Source organism: Embiotoca jacksoni, unplaced genomic scaffold (assembly GCF_022577435.1).
Source record: "Embiotoca jacksoni isolate LCO1_2020_lvr unplaced genomic scaffold, fEmbJac1.0.p SCAF_3, whole genome shotgun sequence".
NCBI classification, from domain to species: domain Eukaryota; kingdom Metazoa; phylum Chordata; class Actinopteri; family Embiotocidae; genus Embiotoca; species Embiotoca jacksoni.
The window spans coordinates 2,624,084-2,642,636 of record NW_027185381.1 but is presented as its reverse complement, the minus strand read 5'-3'; the positions used below and the strand labels follow the sequence as shown (position 1 = coordinate 2,642,636).

The 18,553-nt window shown below is 41.9% G+C and overlaps 2 protein-coding genes across 2 annotated transcripts; both read left to right on the top strand.

The window, feature by feature from the left end:
• The first annotated feature begins 1,890 nt into the window (after window positions 1-1,890).
• On the top strand, window positions 1,891-7,594 carry LOC138206477 (zinc finger protein 182-like). Its single transcript, XM_069163216.1, has 3 exons — window positions 1,891-2,337; window positions 2,665-2,877; window positions 5,381-7,594. Exons 1-3 carry the CDS (start codon window positions 2,133-2,135, stop codon window positions 6,337-6,339), a joined length of 1,377 nt encoding a protein of 458 aa, XP_069019317.1. The 5' UTR covers window positions 1,891-2,132; the 3' UTR covers window positions 6,340-7,594.
• A 491-nt stretch (window positions 7,595-8,085) lies between these two features.
• Window positions 8,086-18,295, top strand: LOC138206575 (carbohydrate sulfotransferase 1-like). The gene is made up of 6 exons (XM_069163374.1): window positions 8,086-8,305; window positions 10,969-11,366; window positions 11,539-11,752; window positions 11,855-12,081; window positions 15,160-15,377; window positions 15,707-18,295. The coding sequence occupies exons 2-6, from the start codon at window positions 11,007-11,009 to the stop codon at window positions 16,041-16,043; spliced, it is 1,356 nt and encodes a 451-aa protein (XP_069019475.1). The 5' UTR covers window positions 8,086-8,305; window positions 10,969-11,006; the 3' UTR covers window positions 16,044-18,295.
• The last annotated feature ends 258 nt before the right edge of the window (window positions 18,296-18,553 follow it).

Genomic DNA, 18,553 nt, shown 5'->3' with positions numbered 1-18,553 from the left:
AATATAATAAAATGTATTTCAACCAAGAATAAGTACAGTGTAATATGAGTGAAATTGAATGGCTGTGCTTGCATTTTGTTTTGTGTCTGTTGTTGTTTTCAGAACATGATCAATGGATGAGGATGGTGTGTGATACGGTGTCCTCGGGTGAGGAAGGATCTACGTGGTGTGTTCAAGGCCATGCAGCATCACCTCATCAACATCACCCGGAACTTGATCAATATAGTTGTGAACTGAGACAAGTCTTATTGTTATTCTGAGTTAATTACATATACTACTCTGTATGTGTAGCAATGTATTCAGTGTGTTTACAGGTGTGTGTGTTCATACAGCCAAATGTTTACTGTAATCAAAACCATCTCCCATTAGTTGTTTATATGCCCTCTGCAAGTCTGTCTGCAGCCATTTGTTTTTGTAAAATGTCACATCTGTCACTGGTTCTTAGCAGCTCACAATTGTTTGTTGTACCATAGTTCTGTCCCTCAACTGTGACAAAAAAAGCTTTGAACAAAATTAATGTAATAACTTGTGTTTGATGATATTTGTCTGTTATTCACTTTAAAAGTTTGATCTTTTTATCTACAACATTGATCAAAAGATCTCTTTGATAGAGTAATGTGGGTTTCTTAACCCTAACTTAAAAGGATTTATGTTATAACAGAGAAATGTGCTTACATATATTTTTTTCATTTATATAAATGCATGTACAATATTTTTATACATGAATAAACAATAATCAAATGCAGAGACAGTTATTTAACAATATGTTAGGGAGTAGTTACATTTATACAGTCTTACAGTTACAACCGGTCCTTTGAGGGCAACCATAATGCTGATGTGGCCCACGGTGAAAAGGAGTTTGAAACACCTGGTTTACAGCATCTTCTTAAAAGGAGTGCAGGAAATGTATTTCAGAAAGAAAGGATATGGTGGAGGGATTGGAGAGGTCAGGGTTGACTGGAGCAGGTTTAAAGAATATTCTGGAGGGTGGTGGACGTGCACAAGTCTTGTCAAGAGGAAAGAACTATTAGGAAACTCTGCAGGAGTCTGTATGAAACAGTCAATGGTAGGAGTTCACCGGCTCAGAGTGGGGAGCCAGCAGGTCTGCGATGAAAAATATTGATATCGCTGTGATGAGATCAGTTCTGGATTATGGGTGTGTGGTATTTGGATCAGCGGCAAAAACTTCATTAAAGAAGCTGGAAGTGGTGAATCCCAAACTCTGAGACTGTTGTGGTGCTTTCAGAACAAGTCCTGTGTCTTCAGGTGGAGGAGGGTGAGACGCCGCTGCATTTGAGACGCAAGCTCCTAGCTTTGAACTACTGGACCAGTCTTCAAGGACATTCTGGAGACGAGCGTCCAACACAAAGGTGCTTCTGCCATGTTGGGGAAGTGAAAGGGCCAAACAGGACTGCTTTGCATGGAGCAGTGGAAAACTTAGAAGAGAGATGACATCACATCAGATAACATTCACTTCTACAGGACCGCTATCAGCAACACCACCTTGGTTATTTCCCTCAGTGTCAGCTGATCATTATTTTCTGAACAAAACCCAAGCAATTTGTCATTGTCAGAAATTCACACTCGAGTGAGACCGGTTGAAGAGGAAGCTGACAGCTGAGCAAATAAATCTAAAATATGCCTTAACCTCGGGGACAGGAAATATACTCCAACACCTGAAAGAGACAGATTAAACGGATTGAGGTCACTGGATTGATACGACTCCTTTTTCTTTTCTTTTGTAAAGGGACATGTTACTCTGGTCCACTCCGATACGGTAGGTGGCGCTAATGCACCTTTCGCTGGATGCCCTCCGCCATCAACCCTGAAGAAGAAGAGCTCGTCAGAGAGGGCAGTGACGTCATTCATTCTGAAGGCGGAAGTCTTTGTTATTGTCCAGAACTTCCGGTCGCCGGGCAGTGAGCGAGGAACCCTTCCGAGTCCTGGAAAAACGCTTTCAGGAAGTTCAGTTAACGCGGAACAAGAATGACCCGTGGGCGGTCCCGTGTGGGAGGTCCCGTGTGGGAGGTCCCGTGTGTGGATGAACGCGGTCTTTAACGCGGTGGGACACCAACGAACCTGCTAGCTTAGCCGCCTAGCTGTGCACGAGCCACACGGTGACGGCGCTTCGTATGTCTCGTTTTGTCCCCGAGGACACTTCTCTCTGCGGTAACATGTCCAGAAGGGAAATACTGAGGACTTTGGTGAATCAGCGACTGAGCGCAGTGGCTGAAGACATATTTGAACTGTTTAACGAAACGCTAGCGGAGTACGAGCAGGAGGCCGAGCGGCAGCGCCACCTGGCGGCCTCCGGTGTGAACAACCGGACGGAAGTCGGTGGGTTCAGATCATCCACCGCGTTTCTGACTTGTGAGAGTGTAATGTTTGAGAAAGCCAAGTCCCTGACATTATTTAGATGATGCATATTACCTATGAAGGATCGTACGTGTTTATTTCTATGCTGCATGTTTTAGTTCAGATTCCAGGTCATCTACAGAGAGCTCTCATGCTGACATACGATGATCCAGTTGGGACTATTTCAAATCACAATCAACATCTGCATTTCCTTTGCTGGCGGCGCGCTGACGCTCAGGAACGTCCCATGATTGGAAACTCTTCCCCACGTCATGTGTCGCTGCGCTGTCTTTACGTCTTTCCTTGCAGATGTCCAGCAGGTGTTGGGGATAAACGAGGTCCCACGTCGGCTCCAAAAGTTGATGCCCAGTTTGAAGCAGGCGATCCCAGATCCTGCATGCCTTAAAGAGGAACCGGAGGAACCGTGGAGCGGCCAGCCTGGAGGAACCGAGAAGTCCCAGATCCAAATTGGCCGTGTGAAGACTGAGAATCAGGACGAGCGGGACCGGGACAGTTTAAAAGGTACGTGTGGTCTCCACCGGGCGCTGAAGGATGTATGTAAAACGGATGGAAATGTGCCGATGACTGAGGATGTTGCTTTTACTTCAACACGACCACGAAATGAAGCAAACAAATCTAAATGCTGTTCAAAATGTTTTACGGTGTTTATAAAAATGTTGCAAACTGGTGCAAAGTGCTAATCTGACTCTACAGACTATCTTCAGCGTTCACTGTGATTACAGTCTGGAAGCTCTTTTGGCATTAATATCTGCGTCAGCTGCTCTAATCCCCTTGGGGATTAATAAAGTAACTAACTAACTATCTATCTATCTATTATCTATATCTAACTATCTATCTATTATCTATATCTAACTATCTATCTATTATCTATATCTATCTAACTATCTATTATCTATATCTATCTATCTAACTATTATCTATATCTATCTATCTATCTATCTATCTATTATCTATATCTATCTATCTAACTATCTATCTATTATCTATATCTATATCTATCTATCTATCTATATCTATCTATTATCTATCTATCTATCTATATATCTATCTATTATCTATCTATCTATCTATTATCTATATCTATCTATCTATATCTATCTATTATCTATCTATCTATCTATCTATCTATCTATCTATCTATCTATCTATATATCTATCTATTATCTATCTATCTATCTATTATCTATATCTATCTATCTATCTATCTATCTATTATCTATATCTATCTAACTATCTATCTATTATCTATATCTATCTATCTATTATCTATCTATTATCTATCTATCTATCTATCTATCTATCTATCTATCTATCTATCTATCTATTATCTATCTATTATCTATCTAACTATCTATTATCTATTATCTATCTATCTATTATCTATCTATCTATCTATCTATCTATCTATCTATTATCTATCTATTATCTATCTATCTATCTATTATCTATCTAACTATCTATTATCTATCTATCTATTATCTATCTATCTATCTATCTATCTATCTATCTATCTATCTATTATCTATCTATTATCTATATAACTATCTAACTATCTATTATCTATTATCTATCTATTATCTATCTATTATCTATCTATTATCTATCTATCTAACTATCTATCTATTATCTATATCTATCTATGTATATCTATCTATTATCTATCTATTATCTATCTATCTATCTATCTATCTATATATCTATCTATCTATTATCTATCTATCTATCTATTATCTATATCTATCTAACTATCTAACTATCTATTATCTATCTATCTATTATCTATCTATCTATCTATCTATCTATTATCTATCTATTATCTATCTATCTATCTATTATCTATATATCTATCTATTATCTATCTATCTATTATCTATATCTATCTATTATCTATCTATCTATCTATTATCTATATCTATCTATCTAACTATCTATCTATTATCTATCTATATCTATCTATTATCTATCTATCTATCTATCTATCTATCTATCTATCTATCTATCTATCTATCTATCTATCTATCTCTCTCTCTCTCTCTCTATCTATCTATCTATATCTATCTAACTATCTAACTATCTATTATCTATCTATTATCTATCTATCTATCTATCTATCTATCTATCTATCTATCTATCTATCTATCTATCTATCTTATCTATCTATTATCTATATCTATCTAACTATCTAACTATCTATTATCTATCTATCTATTATCTATCTATCTATCTATCTATCTATTATCTATCTATCTATCTATTATCTATATATCTATCTATTATCTATATCTATCTATTATCTATCTATTATCTATCTATCTATCTATCTATCTATCTATCTATTATCTATCTATCTATTATCTATATATCTATCTATCTATCTATCTATCTATTATCTATATCTATCTATCTATCTATCTATCTATCTAAATGGCGGACCAATCAGAGAGCAGTGGGTGTGGCTTAGTGCGGTGACATTGAAGTCGAGTTTTTATTTTGTGAAAGTGTCAGAAGGCTTTCAAAGGGAAGTATAGGAGACAGGTAATTATTTCAAGGCTAAGATTTGGTCAAATAAACTGAAATATTTATTTAATGGCAAAAATGGCTTCAGATAAGTGTAATATTTGTAATATTCCTGAAAATGTAGAACATGTTATCTTGAAGTACTTCGAGGTGCTCTTCCATCTCATACGGCAGGAAGATGATACCCCTTTGTGCTTTTATGGATTTATTATTAATTAATCATGAATATTTCTAACTATAAATTTAGCCTTAAGCATTCTGGGTTCATCAGCAGGTGAGTCTGGCTGCTGGGTCATGAAACCTGATGCCACTGGACGTGCTCACATGATGAGGAATCTCTTAACATAAAACATTACAAACCTCTATGCACACAGATGAACTGTTGTTTTTTTTCTTTTTTCATAATCATGTCATTATTTCAAAAGTCATGATATTTATATGACAGATGGTGACTGTCAAGATCCTTGTCTTGATGATTGTGTTGCAGAGTTCACTGCAGGCGTCCCTCGGCTGTTGGAGTGTAAACAGGAAGCTCCGTCTGAGCGGCAGGTCTGGACGCTCAGCAGCAGCAGCAGCAGGGACCCGGGACCCCCGCACATCAAAGAGGAGCCGCGGGACCCGTGGAGCTGCCAGCAGGGGGCGCAGCTTCAAGGAGAGAAGAAGAAGAACGAGACACTCGCCGCTCTCATTGTGAAGACTGAACACGATGAAGATGAAGCGCCGCCCTCTCAGCCTCATCAGAGACCAGTTGAAGAAAACGGAGAGGCGGAGCATCGGGACGATGAGGACCGCGGAGGATCGGACGCAGTTTCGCGTTCAGCCAGCGAGAAGACGGCGAACTCCTCCGAATGCGAGACCGACGACAGCGACGAGGAGTGGAAGAGAGCGACGACGGAGCCGGCTGCGTCGCAACCAGACGGGAAGACGCATCCGGCCGACGATCCGAGCAGCGAAGACAAGACGTCCGACTCGTCTGACACCGAGTCCGAGGACAGCGACGGCGACTGGAAGTCGGGTTTGAACGCCGAAGAGGCTCCCGTGAGCTCCTCGAAACGTCCGAGGAGGGAAAGATCTCCCTGCAAGAAGCAGCTGAAGAAACGCTGGAAAACACAGTCGGAGGCTGCGACTTTCCAGAGTTCACAGTGCAGGAAGAAGTTCGGTGAGAAGGGAAACCTGAGCGAACACGTGACGAGTCGCTGCACAGAGAAGCTGCTGGACGGCTCAAAGAAAACAGGCCGAGCAGCGGTGAAGACGAAAGACACGCAGCGCGCCGCCGCGCCGCTACGCTGCTCCGTCTGTGGGCAGATGTTCCAGAACAAAACACACCTGCTTTTACACACAAGAACACACAACGTACAGCCTCACCGGAGGAGTCCAACCGGAGACGAAGCAGTCGGCTGCTCGAGAGGCCGAGACAGACGGACCAATGGGATTCTTCCGTTTTAACTTTTCACACATCAGTTCGGAGAAAGATTTGTTCAAGACTCGGTTCCAACTCTCTGTATTAACAAATGTATGTTATCCTTAAAATTGATTTGTATTTAACTTATTATTTTTTTATGGACCCAATTCCACAAACAAATGTGCCGACAATAGTTTTACATTTCATATCACAGCCAAACACTCTTTTGGTCAGATTTGATGAAGTAAATATTTTCCCGGTTTGAGTGGTTTGCTGCACACGCTGCAGCGAATACGCTTCTTTGATGTGTTCAAAATAAAGTGTTCACGTGATATCGGTTGACATGTGGACGCCTTGATTTTCCACACGTCACTGAGACGATAAACAAGGAGGTCTGAACAGTTGAGCTCATTAAGGCTCAGCAACCGACTTCTGTTTCCATGATGAGACAGAACTCGATTTGAGAGCCTGATTTCTTGTTTTCACCATCAGTTTTTGTGATATTTTTGTCGTAGGGCTGCTCAGGTGGACCTGAACCAACCCTTAGTTATGCTGTTATAGCCAACCTCTAGTGACACTCGGTGGTATTGCAGTTTACAGAATTACGCATTGGCCTCATTTTTCGGAGCCGGAAGCTACGTCCACTTTCCCGTGCAGTGTGATGGACAGGCGCGTCTATTTCACGGGATGCTACTGTGTTTATGATGATTGTTATGACTCTATATGAATCGTTACCTTCATATGAGCTCTGTATACTTACACAGGCTGTGTCCTGTCATCATTGTGTTTGTATGCAGTTGTCTTCACTCCTTGTGTCCCTGCAGCTGCTCTGTGGTTTGTGGCCTCACTGTTTGCATCCTTATGCTTTTTTTTTTTTTTTTTTTATAACGTTCTCCACCACTGCTTCTATCGGAGGTTTCTTCCTGTTAAAGGGGAGTTCTTCCTCCCAGCCGGCGCTCATGTTGAATCATCGGGGCCCTCTGTGATGTTGTGAGGACTTTGTGTGTCCACAAATGATGGTTTTTGTAAGTGTTCCTGAGCCCCTGCAGTGATTTCCACCACAGATTTGTGTCTATTTTTAATGCAGTGCCACCTGACTGCTGTTAGGACTTCACTGTAATAAGTACCCCGAGATGACTTTGGCATGTGATTATGATGTATTTTACTTCCTTGTGCATGGATAACAATTATTCATATATTATTGTTATATGCTGTACTTAATTCACTGTAATAATAATTATGACAGCTGATGATGATAAATACCCAAAGAGAAACAAACATTTTTACAGCCACTTATTTCATACATCTTTTTCTGTTTCAGTTTTCATTTACATTACTTATTTATTTAAAATAATAAAAAAAAGGGCCTAAATAGGTGTAACACTGTTAACACAGTCAGTCATCCTCATTGTTTCAGTCAGGTTTTCAGTATGAGTATATTCTATTGGAGTATCGGGTCTTATTTTGGCAGTGAAGACTCTTTTTATTCTGATATATACAAGTGATTTATTTAATATGTTGAGGAACTACTCAGCTTAGTCACAATTTGATGTTCTAGTCCTGCGGTTCTGTTCTAAGTAGTTGTTCTTGCAATAAACAAAATGGAATATAATAACAGGCAGATGTAAGCAGATGAATCTGTCTGCGTAGTGTGGAGGAGGAATAATTGCAGCGGACCTTTCAATGTGCAGAACAGTTTTAGATTTTAGATGGACTTAAAAAGATGAGGTGGAGGGGGGGGGGCGGTGCAGTCACGGTGACACCTTCATCGTCACGTCGGTCATGTTCTGGTCTAGCCGCCTGTTGATGTGGATGCGTCTGCCGGTTACCGACACATCGGCTCGGCCCGTGTCTGGGTTTGGATCGCCTCCCGGCCGCAGCGTCATCTTCTGATCCTCCGCTGCGGATCTCAGACGGACGCAGGGCAGCTGCAGCGTCGTGTCCCCGCCACAGCCTCCTCCTCCTCCTGCTGCTGCTGCTGCTGCTGAGGACCACAACACCAGATGAGAGGTAACTAAACGTGCCGTCAGACCCCGGGGAAACATCGGTGTCTGCGGCGTGAGGGGAGGACGCGCAGCGGGCCTGTGGATGTGGTGGAGCGGACTGCGTGCCGAGATCACGCCCGCGGTGCGCCACGGTTAGCTAATATTCAGAAACCACAGCCTGAGCGAGCAGCAGTCTTTGTGTTTCCAGTCACATATGACACTCCGGGTTTCCTCTGTGTGATGCAAAGTGTTGTATTAACCTGGCTGCTGCCTGACATAATGCTAACTAGAATAATCAAGGTGGCTTTCTAATATTTATAAAACTGTACTTCAGGTCAGATAGTGAAGTAAAATGGCATGTTTTTGAAATGGAAAAGAAGGGTAAATATATCTCAATAAAAATAATGATTCTTATATTGTTTTTACATAAATTGGCACAATCGGAGAGAATGAAGTGTAAAGCTGCTTCAATCAGGGCCATGTTTTTAGAAATATCAAGACATGACTCTAAGAAAAATCTAGTCTTGCAACACTGCTCTCTGCTAAATAATGTAAAAATAAAAAATAAAAACAAGATCCAAAAGTGTCCCTAAATGTGTTTACCACAAACCAAACTGATTTATGACACAGTACATAAACTGACCAAAGAGGTCAATACAGGTGCACAAATAGTTTCACTTTTTTTAAAAATGCTATAATTTCCATCAACAGTTGGCCACTTAGTAAGAAGTAGTGCATTTAATGCAGACTAGTTTTACAGGTGGATTAATACACAGTGCTGTCAGTGCAGTCGCTGCCACTGTGCAGACTTTGGAAACACTGTGGGGAAAAAAAGGGGGGGTGCTATGTATAATGTAAATACAACAGAAGCTGATTATTTGCTAATCATATAAATGCATATGTAATCGCTGATAAACCAAAGATAACATTTAAAATGTTGAAGTCGAGAATTTTTGTTTTTGTTTTTATTGTTTTATGAAAAATATATGCTTATTTTTGAATTTTTTTGCCAGCAACACATCTCAAAAAATTTGGGACAGGAAGATGTTTCCCACTGTTTTGCATCACCTCTTCTTTTAACAACACTGTAAACGTTTGGGAACCAAGGAGACCAGTTGTTGGAGTTTTGAAAGTGAAATGTGGTCCCATTATTGCCTGAAATTGGATTTGCCTAAACAGTTTGAGGTCTCCCTTGTCGTATTTTTCATTTCATGATGCGTCAAATATTTTAAATTGGTGACAGGTGAGGTTCTTGATCATGTTAATGGTTTCTACTTTGGATGGTAGAGTGTCACCAGCATTTCTGAATGCAGTGAAGTGTGTACACAGAAAATGGTTTTCGGAAGAGCAAATTACCAATGAAATATTTTACTTTTCTAATCTCTTTAGGACATGAAAGGGGAACAAATCAGAGATTAGTCTTTTAGTGTGTATTGTTGGCACAAATGACGACACAGCAACTCTTCGGCATAGAGTCATTCATTAAAAGCAGTTAGTTTAAAGTAGAAGTTTGGAGGAAAGTCTCTCTTCGGTTCACCGTTGTCGTCTATGCAGTATGCATTATTGTTTTCTGCCAGGCGGGTGCGAGCCTACTCTGGTTGACATAATGCCAGTCTGATGTATCTTCACCCAACCCTCCACTGTTTGCCTGCAGCTCCATGAAATGGAAAGCCTCGCTACCAAGTTGACAGGAAGCAACAGAAATGTTCAGCCGTGGTCTTATTTCATTCATGATTCGTCTTGTAAAACATAAAAAACACCACATAGATGTGAAAAAAAGGTGGAAATGTGTTGTGCCCTCTGTAGGGCTAAACTTGTTCTCATAGAACTGGGGTTACATCCAGTAACTACACATGATAACCAATATGACATTCCCTTTCCATAGTTTTATTATTAAATTATACAAATCGTTGAAATGACAAAAGTAACAAAGAAACCGAGTATGAAGTTTGATGTGCGGTGTTATGTAATTGCATCAGATCTTTTGGTCAGACATTTTTGCATCCATAATTCTTTTTTTTATTTACAGAATACAGACACCTGGAATCACACGTAGAATTATTGTCCAAACTAAACATTTTACATTTTAAATCAGATTTCCGTTCACTATGATTTAAAGAATGGAAGATACTTGTAAATAATATAAGATATGATGTGGTGGACATAAATTAAATCCATGGTATTATTATTTTTAACAATGTGTTGTATTTCAAAAGCTTGTTATATTATCTATTGTGTCAAATCTTCATCTGATAAGGAACTAAAGCTGTTAGATAAATGCAGTGGAGCACCAAGTACAATATAGTGGCCAGTAAAGTATAAAGTATAAATGTACTTAGTTACTTGACACTGCCAGTGATCTTTGCAGTTATCAAAGTGGGTTTTTATCTGGTAGTTGTCACCTGTACTTGTTAAGAGTGATGGGAGGGGCTTGTGACACTTCAGATACAAAAACATAGTTTTTGTGACACACCTGGTTGCTCTGTTAGCATATTATTATTATTTAGCACAATATTTTGCCAACTAAATGTCTGTTTGTTTGTTTTTGTCTCAATATTGTAGTTGTAGATTTGTTCTTTTACTTCATGCAGTGGTCGACAAAATTCAACAAAATGTGACCCTCCAGCACTGCTCCGCTCGGACTCCTGTCATCCTTGTGTCTTTGTCTTTGTCCCCCTTGTTTGACAGACAGTGCCATGGCATCCTGATGCATCTGTCCGACCACCATGCAGTGTTCTTGGAAGTCCATGGTGCTGCTCGTGTTAGCCTCCATCGCCATCCAGTACACGGCCATCCGCACCTTCTCCACCAACCCGCTGAGCCTGCTGTGCTCCGTGGGCCTGGCGGCCACCGGCCACGCCGTCAACTGCAGCCTCAAAGATCTGGCACGAGTGGGCCCGGAGACGCTCGAGGGCTCGGACCACGGCTGCGATGAGATCGTCTCCCACACCCCCGCCGCTCCCTCCCCCTCCCCCTCCCCATCCCTCCCCTCCTACAACGCCAACAAGAGAACCCACATCCTCATTCTGGCCACCACACGGAGCGGATCCTCCTTCGTGGGTCAGCTGTTCAACCAGAATCCAGAGGTTAGATTGGGATGTGAATTAATATGATCTATTTCATATTGAATTGTCTTCAATTATGATGGTTATGTTTTCCAAAGTCCCTAAAATGGTTTTGATTTCCCCAGGAAAATTCTGTTATGCAAAATGAACTGTCATGGTCATGTACTGTCTTTGCTATATTTTCGTATCCCAGGTCTTCTACCTGTTCGAGCCGCTCTACCACGTCCAGTTGGCTCTTCTTCCTCGGCTGGCGCAGAGTCGAAACCTGGCTGAGAGGAAAGTGATGCTGGGAGCAGCCAGAGACCTGTTGAGGTCTCTGTACCACTGTCACCTCAACAGCCTGGAAAGTTACATACAACCCCGGCCTGCCAAGCACTCCACCGACAAGCTGTTCAGACGAGGAGCCAGTAAGGACACGCGTCAGCGACACGTCCACTTCTTTCACAGCTTATGTCAGCAATGCTTTGCTGTTCTGTCAGTTTCTGATATGACACGTGTCCTTTCGTCAGGCCGGTCTCTGTGCTCCCCGCCTGTGTGTGAGCTTCCTCTGGGTCCGAAGGAGCAGAGCCTGGTGTTGGCAGACGAGGGAGAGTGCGCGAGGAAGTGTGGGCCACTCAATGTGTCGCTGGCTGCTGACGCCTGCAGAGCCACGCGCCACGCCGCCATCAAGACCGTCCGGATTCCCCAGATCAGCGACCTCAGAGCGCTGATCGAAGACCCAAGACTCAACCTGAAGGTAGAGAAATGATTACTCTTATATTTAATACAACATCAATTCTAATTTTGAGCTGGAGACTAAATGAGGACTAGTAACTCGACTTTGACTCGTCAGCAAAGAGACTCGACTGGCTTGAGACTGGACTTCCTAAAGGATTTGACTTGAGTTGAGAAAACCCAGTGGAGTCTTGACTCAGTCGCCCATAATACACCCAAACGGTGGTGCTTTAACGTTTGTGAACCCTTAAAAATGTTCTACATTTCTGCATAAATATGACAAAAACGTCACCAGATTTTCACACAAGTCCTAAAAAGTAAGTAAAGAGAATCCAGTTAAACAAATGAGACACAAATATCATACTTGGTCAGTTATTTATTTAGGGAAGTTATCCAATGTTACATCTCTGTAAATGGCAAAAGTACGTGAAGAGTTACTGTCAGTGACTGCTGAGATCTCCTTCTGCAGCAAGAACTGCAACTAAAGGTTTACAGTAGATATCGATGTCATGCTCATCAGCTCGGAGGACTTTCAGTCCTTTCCTCCTGCAGAGCAGCTTCAGCTCTGGATGGGTTTCCTCATACGAACGGCTGCTTCAGGTCCTTCCACAACATTTCTGTTGGATTCATGTCAGGACTTGGCTGTTTAACAACCTTAACTTTATTCTTCTTAAATCAATAACCGATAATCACATCGTTCCACACTTGTGTGCTTTGGGCCGTTGTCGGGCTGCGTGACCCACTTCCTCTGAGATTCAGTTCACCGACAGATGTCCTGACATTTTTCTTTAGAAGTCCCTGTTATAATTCAGAATTACTGATTTACTGAGATTTTTGACCACTTCTCCGTGAAAAACTCCTCCCGTTGCAGGATGTTTGATGTTTTCAGTACATGTCAATGGGATTCCTATCATAACCCTCCATCTCTTCTTTTGGAGGCCTTCCTTTGTGGATCTGTTTGTGTGCTGGGGATCATCATCCTATTAAAAGTTCCACGTCAACTTTCAGACAGATGCCCTCACATTATTTTGAATAAATATCTTTGATAAAAATGGAGAATTCATAGTTGATTTAAAGTCCGTCTCTGAGGGAGCAGAGCCAAAACAAACCCTGATTCTTCCACCACCATGCTTCTCACTTGTTCTGTGGTTCTTCTCTTTGTTCCGCCCCAAACATGTCTTCTGTTTCTGTGACGAAACAACTCGATCCTTTATTCATCCGTCAAGATCAAATTATTCCAAAAGGCTCTTTGCTTTTATGTTCACTGGCAAACGGCTGTTCAATTTTGTATAATCTTCTGCTTTCAGACACATGTCATTGTCCACGACACCAACATTTTCTGAGTTACCTTCAGATCCTGTCAGGAAATTAGAGCAGCCAGTCCTGGACAAATGGTCAGTTGTTTTAAATCTATAGCATGTATAGATGCATCCAGAGGCCCAGGACACACTGCCTGCATGGTGTGTGTGTGTGTGTGTGTGTGTGTGTGTGTGTGTGTGTGTGTGTGTGTGTGTGTGTGTGTGTGTGTGTCAGCTGCAGCGCTGCTCCCGCCAGCCCCCCACATTGAGTTTCCTTTGGATAACAGCCATCACTAATCGAATGTTTGAGGTCCGAGTCGTAACCAAAAAGCAGTCACGTGATTTTTGTTTACCCGCGTTCAGAGCGAGACACACAGACACAGAGAGGGAAACATGCTGCCCTCCACCTTTTAAAGTATCGATATTAATATAACCAGAGCCTGCTTTGGGTTTCTGCTACGACTGTTTAGTACAAATGTGCTGACGGATCTTTTCTCTCTATATTTGCCGGGACGCACGCGTCTCTAACCTGCTAACGTGAGCGTCGACATGAAAACCAAAACGTCCCGTATAATAATAATTGCCATGGGATGTACTTCCTTTTTAACATGACTGTGTATCTATTAGTGCCCCAAAACGATGGAGTCAGTTTATTCATGTGTTTGCATTTTGTGTAAAAGCAGTGAAAATGTCGTCGCTGTAGAAAGTTTGGTTTGAAGCGATATGAAACACTGTTACATAGAAATACTGATATCTGACTCCGTGGTTCTCCCCAGTTGGACTTCCAGTGAGTACGCACGTGTTTAATGGTTGCAACAGCAGACGCATTCGATAATGAGGACGCGGCGAGCAGCTGATTAATTCCGTCTGACTGGTATTGACCGGTCAGTGTGGTGCGACTGAGTCACGAGACGTCACTTGACAGCTCTCCGCTAGCTGAGGACACGGAGGACTGGACGGCGGAAGGTTCGACGGGCAGTCGATGCACTTCACAAACTGGCATTGATTGAACACGCGGTGACAACAAGTTCAGTCGAGTAAATCACGCCAGTTAACTTTTGACACGGCACGCCTGAATTAAAACCCATAACCAGCTCATGAAGCTCGTTCAGATGCTGCTGACAGTGTGCTAACAGTGGGAATCGAACATGCCTTGAAAATGAAAGGAATCTGCATTGAAAGTTTTATAAAAATCCAGAAAAAGAACACTATATTAACTCAAATCGAGGACTCAACACACATCGTTCCCGTATGTCTTAATATGAGTGTCACTTATCATCTGAGAAAGCCCTTCGTTTATAATGATTGTACTGGTGGTTATGAAACTTGGTGGGTGAGCAGTCCAACCATTTATTATACGCAATATCGAAGTCAAAAACAATATGATCAGTTGGGTATTTCAATTTCAGATCCTTGATAAGATTATTGATTTGTGCTGTCGATCTTATCAGTCTATTGTGAAACCTTTTCTCTCGTGGTTTCGTTTTCTTCCTGGACTCTCCACTCTCACACCGTCATCCTCTGTCCTGATTTTTTGGACTTTTGGCCACTTGTGCAGTAATGACAGTGTTCGTCATGAATCACTTATCGTGTAACCCTCCTCACTTTAGGTTCGAAAGGAGTTCATAACTGCAACTTTACTTTACCTATAAATCACAAAACAATGCAATATTAAACAATAACTCATTTAAAACTGGAACCTTCCAGCTAAAGAAAACTATCCATGATCGTATCAACTGTCCTTTAAAGAAGAAGTTTGGTTTAATTTGTTGATTTCCTTCCTCCCCGCTCATCATCCTCAGGTGGTCCAGCTTGTTCGTGACCCACGTGGCATCCTGGCGTCTCGTATTGAGACATTTCGAGACACGTACAGGCTGTGGCGTCTGTGGAGAGCGACCGGGCGTCGACCCCACAACCTGGACCTGGGACAGATCAACACTGTGTGCGAGGACTTCCTGCGGTCCGTGTCCACGGGCCTGGCCAGGCCCCCCTGGCTCAAAGGGAGGTACATGCTGCTCAGGTGAGCCTTCACCCCGATGAGCTACTCAGATCCATTCACCTTCAACCAGGGAGGCTGTTTGTCAGCAGGATGATGAGAACATGAATGAAACTTAGGTTTCTGGAGTACTAGTTTGCTCTTCATTTCTGCTTTTCTTAGACTTTATTTTGTCCTTGTTTTGTTATAAAGTTACTTCTTTTTGAACTAAAATAACATTTAAAATGACGTTTGTTCACATTTTCTTTGTGCGGTCACGATAATAATCACTGTTGTTATTACCGACCCTAACTTCGGACTTATTCTCCTGTTTCTGTTCCTCTTCACTGAATGATACCTTCTCCTGCGGTCAGGTACGAGGACTTGGCCAGGTTTCCTCTCCAGAAGACCCGGGAGCTCTACAGCTTCCTCGGCCTGGTTCTGAACCACAATGTGGAGGATTGGATCATCAACAACACTCGGGGCAGCAGCGATCTGTCCTCCCGGCAGAAGTTCACCACGGTTCGGGACTCGGCAGCGAACGCGGAGAACTGGAGGGTGAAGCTCTCCTTCGACATGGTGGTTTACACCCAGACTGTCTGCCAGCCTCTTCTGGGGCTCCTCGGGTACAAGGCGGTCTTCCGCCCCAGAGAACTCAGAAACCTCTCACACTCTTTAGTGGAGGACAGGACGTTCCTCCCGTTTTTATAAGCTGATTGAATCCATTGTTGGTTCAAGAAAGCAGGAAGAACAGGACAGAACTGCAGTTTATGGAGCCGAGATGATGTAATCAGAGCTGTGATCTGGAGGAAGAACTGGATCGCTCCGTTTAAAACAATCTGAAATCCTCTCCCTGACATCAGTGTTATTTTGGGACCTGGAGAGGTCAGGCAGTCTCTTCTTTGTTTATTTGTTTGTTCATTCATTGATTTACCCCAATCAACTACCTCAGTTCTAGTCTTTTCCCCATTAAGTACAATTGGTCATATTTGAGCCGCATTATAGATATAAATACACTACAACGTGGTTTTACTTACCTTGGGTTGTTAGCACTTACTTGTTTTTGTCATTTATAAAATTATGTCATAATTCTCTATCCAGGCGAATATTTCACGTTTCTGTTCTCATCAAAGTGAGCAGCTCCACCGGTTTGCAGTTGAATGAGATGGACCGATGTCATATGTGGGAGTTTTTCAGCTATTTCAGACCAACTGAAGACTTTTACACCCTCTGTTTGCTTTGGAAGTCGTGTCACAGCTTTTCTTTTCTGCAGCCGTGGCCGCGTGATCTGAAAGCCAACGTTTTCCAGCAGGGTGTCGTCTGACATCTTCTGGCTTTCCTGTTAGAGATATCGGCCTGGAAAACTACCTGCGTGTTCATGAGTGTGACCAGGTGTCACGCTTTATGCCTCGTCCCATGTCCCACGTATTCAGACGACGTCCCGCATTTCGATTGGTTCTTATTTCTAGTAAACGCTGCAGGAGAGAAGCTTTTCTAAAACCTGTCTTTTGCCTGAAGGCTGTGAAGACAGCAGGAAGGCTGTTATCGTGGGCTGTTTGATGTCAGTCAGACTGTGTATACGTGGCTCCACTGCAGGTTAGTCTTTCACTGTCTTTGCTGTCATCGTTCTCGACCACAAGCTGAGCTGCAGAATATGAAGAAAACCCCCGGAAAGAAAAGGATATTCAGCGTCTGTTACGCTTCATAACTGCGTGAAGACGGTAGAAGACGATTCTCAGAGTGTTTTGCTTATTTTTGTCAGAGTTATGTCTCAAATGTACGTCGTGAAGCGACACAGTACAAGTGAGTGTCACTATGAATGTGTGGCGCAAAAAGAGATTGAGAAAGATGAGGAAACGGCATCTAAAATAACTCCTGCTGTCCTGCTACTGTTCATAGAAGCAGGGTTGAGGCAGCTGAGGGAACTACAGTGTGTGTGATTCCCTCCTCAGTCCTTCGGCTACCTGGACATGTTTCAGTGTGTTGTGCCTTCTAAAAAGCTTCGTCATTTGATGCCGTGTTTCAGTTCTGCTGATTCATGAATGGCACAGAAATCAGGTATATTTTCACTCACTGTTGTCATCAAAATCCTCCAATCAAACAAACGACAGCTCCGAAACAATCCGGCTACAGCACCTTTATGTTTTCACGCTCTTTTCTATCGTTGTTGCCTACAGTGGAACAGTCACACAACACTGACACCGTGAGGTCAAAGTGGAAATAATAACGTTTCCCTGTATCATTTTCAGCCAGCATGTTACAAAAAAAAAATACAGTTCAACAGTGGCGGTCACTGAACACCTGATTTTGCATTTGAGGGTTGAGGAGTCCCTGAATCAAACATGATTCATCATGTTTTAGTTGTATGTGGACGTACACTCTTGGTTTGATTTCATTTATTGACCGCAGCACCATGTTTCACTGATGATTTTCAAAGATGTATGAAAGTGCTGCTGCCAGAGCAAAGTTATTTTTAAATTTTGATTGTTTTAAAGACAAAAAAAAAAATCCTCTGAACAAGATTGTTTTTCATGTCGTAAAAAAATATTTTCACGCAGTAATGACGTGTGCGTCTCATTACTGTACGACAAACGACTTGTCATTGTACAATACAATTTATATAAAGTTATATTTATTTATGTGTATCAAGAAACTTCCTCGTAGTTTCACAAAATCAAATTCATAAATGGACTTTTTCCTTTTTTTTCCTCTTTTTTTTTTTTTTTTTTTTTACAGATTTACCATTTTAATGGTTGTATAGAAAAACTTGTGCCACAAAATGTGTACTTTCAAAACTGTCCGGCCATCATCACAGACCGAATCCTGTTACTTCATCTAATTATTATTATTATTTTCTTGATAAAATGACCTTGAATTCATGTAAGAAGTGATTTGTTGTGTTGATATACAATATTATTTCTGGTAGTTTTTAGTTTCCAATTAAACATGTTTGGATTTCTCTGATCAAAGAGCCTCCTCCTCATTCAGATGAAGGAACACTAGTTGTCGTGAGTTCAGTGGAGGATGGTGGAGGTGACGGAGCTGAATCCAGCCTGAAGATCCCGGACACAAAGAACAAAGTTAGTTTGAGGAATTTACCCAGAATAACTAACTGATGTTCGGTCGAGGAGTGGCTCTTGAGCCGGGGTCTTAATGTCGGGAGTGGTGAGTGTAGATGAGAGGTAGGTGTGACATCAGTCAGTTGCTCATCTGCCAGCAAG

Excerpts from the sequence above, each read along its gene's own strand:
- LOC138206575 (XM_069163374.1), top strand. The coding sequence starts at position 11,007 with ATGCAGTGTTCTTGGAAGTCCATGGTGCTGCTCGTGTTAGCCTCCATC. Across the intron at positions 11,367-11,538 it reads TGTTCAACCAGAATCCAGAG|GTCTTCTACCTGTTCGAGCC; the intron begins GTTAGATTGGGA and ends TTCGTATCCCAG. Across the intron at positions 15,378-15,706 it reads GGGAGGTACATGCTGCTCAG|GTACGAGGACTTGGCCAGGT; the intron begins GTGAGCCTTCAC and ends TCCTGCGGTCAG.
- LOC138206477 (XM_069163216.1), top strand. The coding sequence starts at position 2,133 with ATGTCTCGTTTTGTCCCCGAGGACACTTCTCTCTGCGGTAACATGTCC. Across the intron at positions 2,338-2,664 it reads GAACAACCGGACGGAAGTCG|ATGTCCAGCAGGTGTTGGGG; the intron begins GTGGGTTCAGAT and ends CTTTCCTTGCAG. Across the intron at positions 2,878-5,380 it reads GGACCGGGACAGTTTAAAAG|AGTTCACTGCAGGCGTCCCT; the intron begins GTACGTGTGGTC and ends ATTGTGTTGCAG.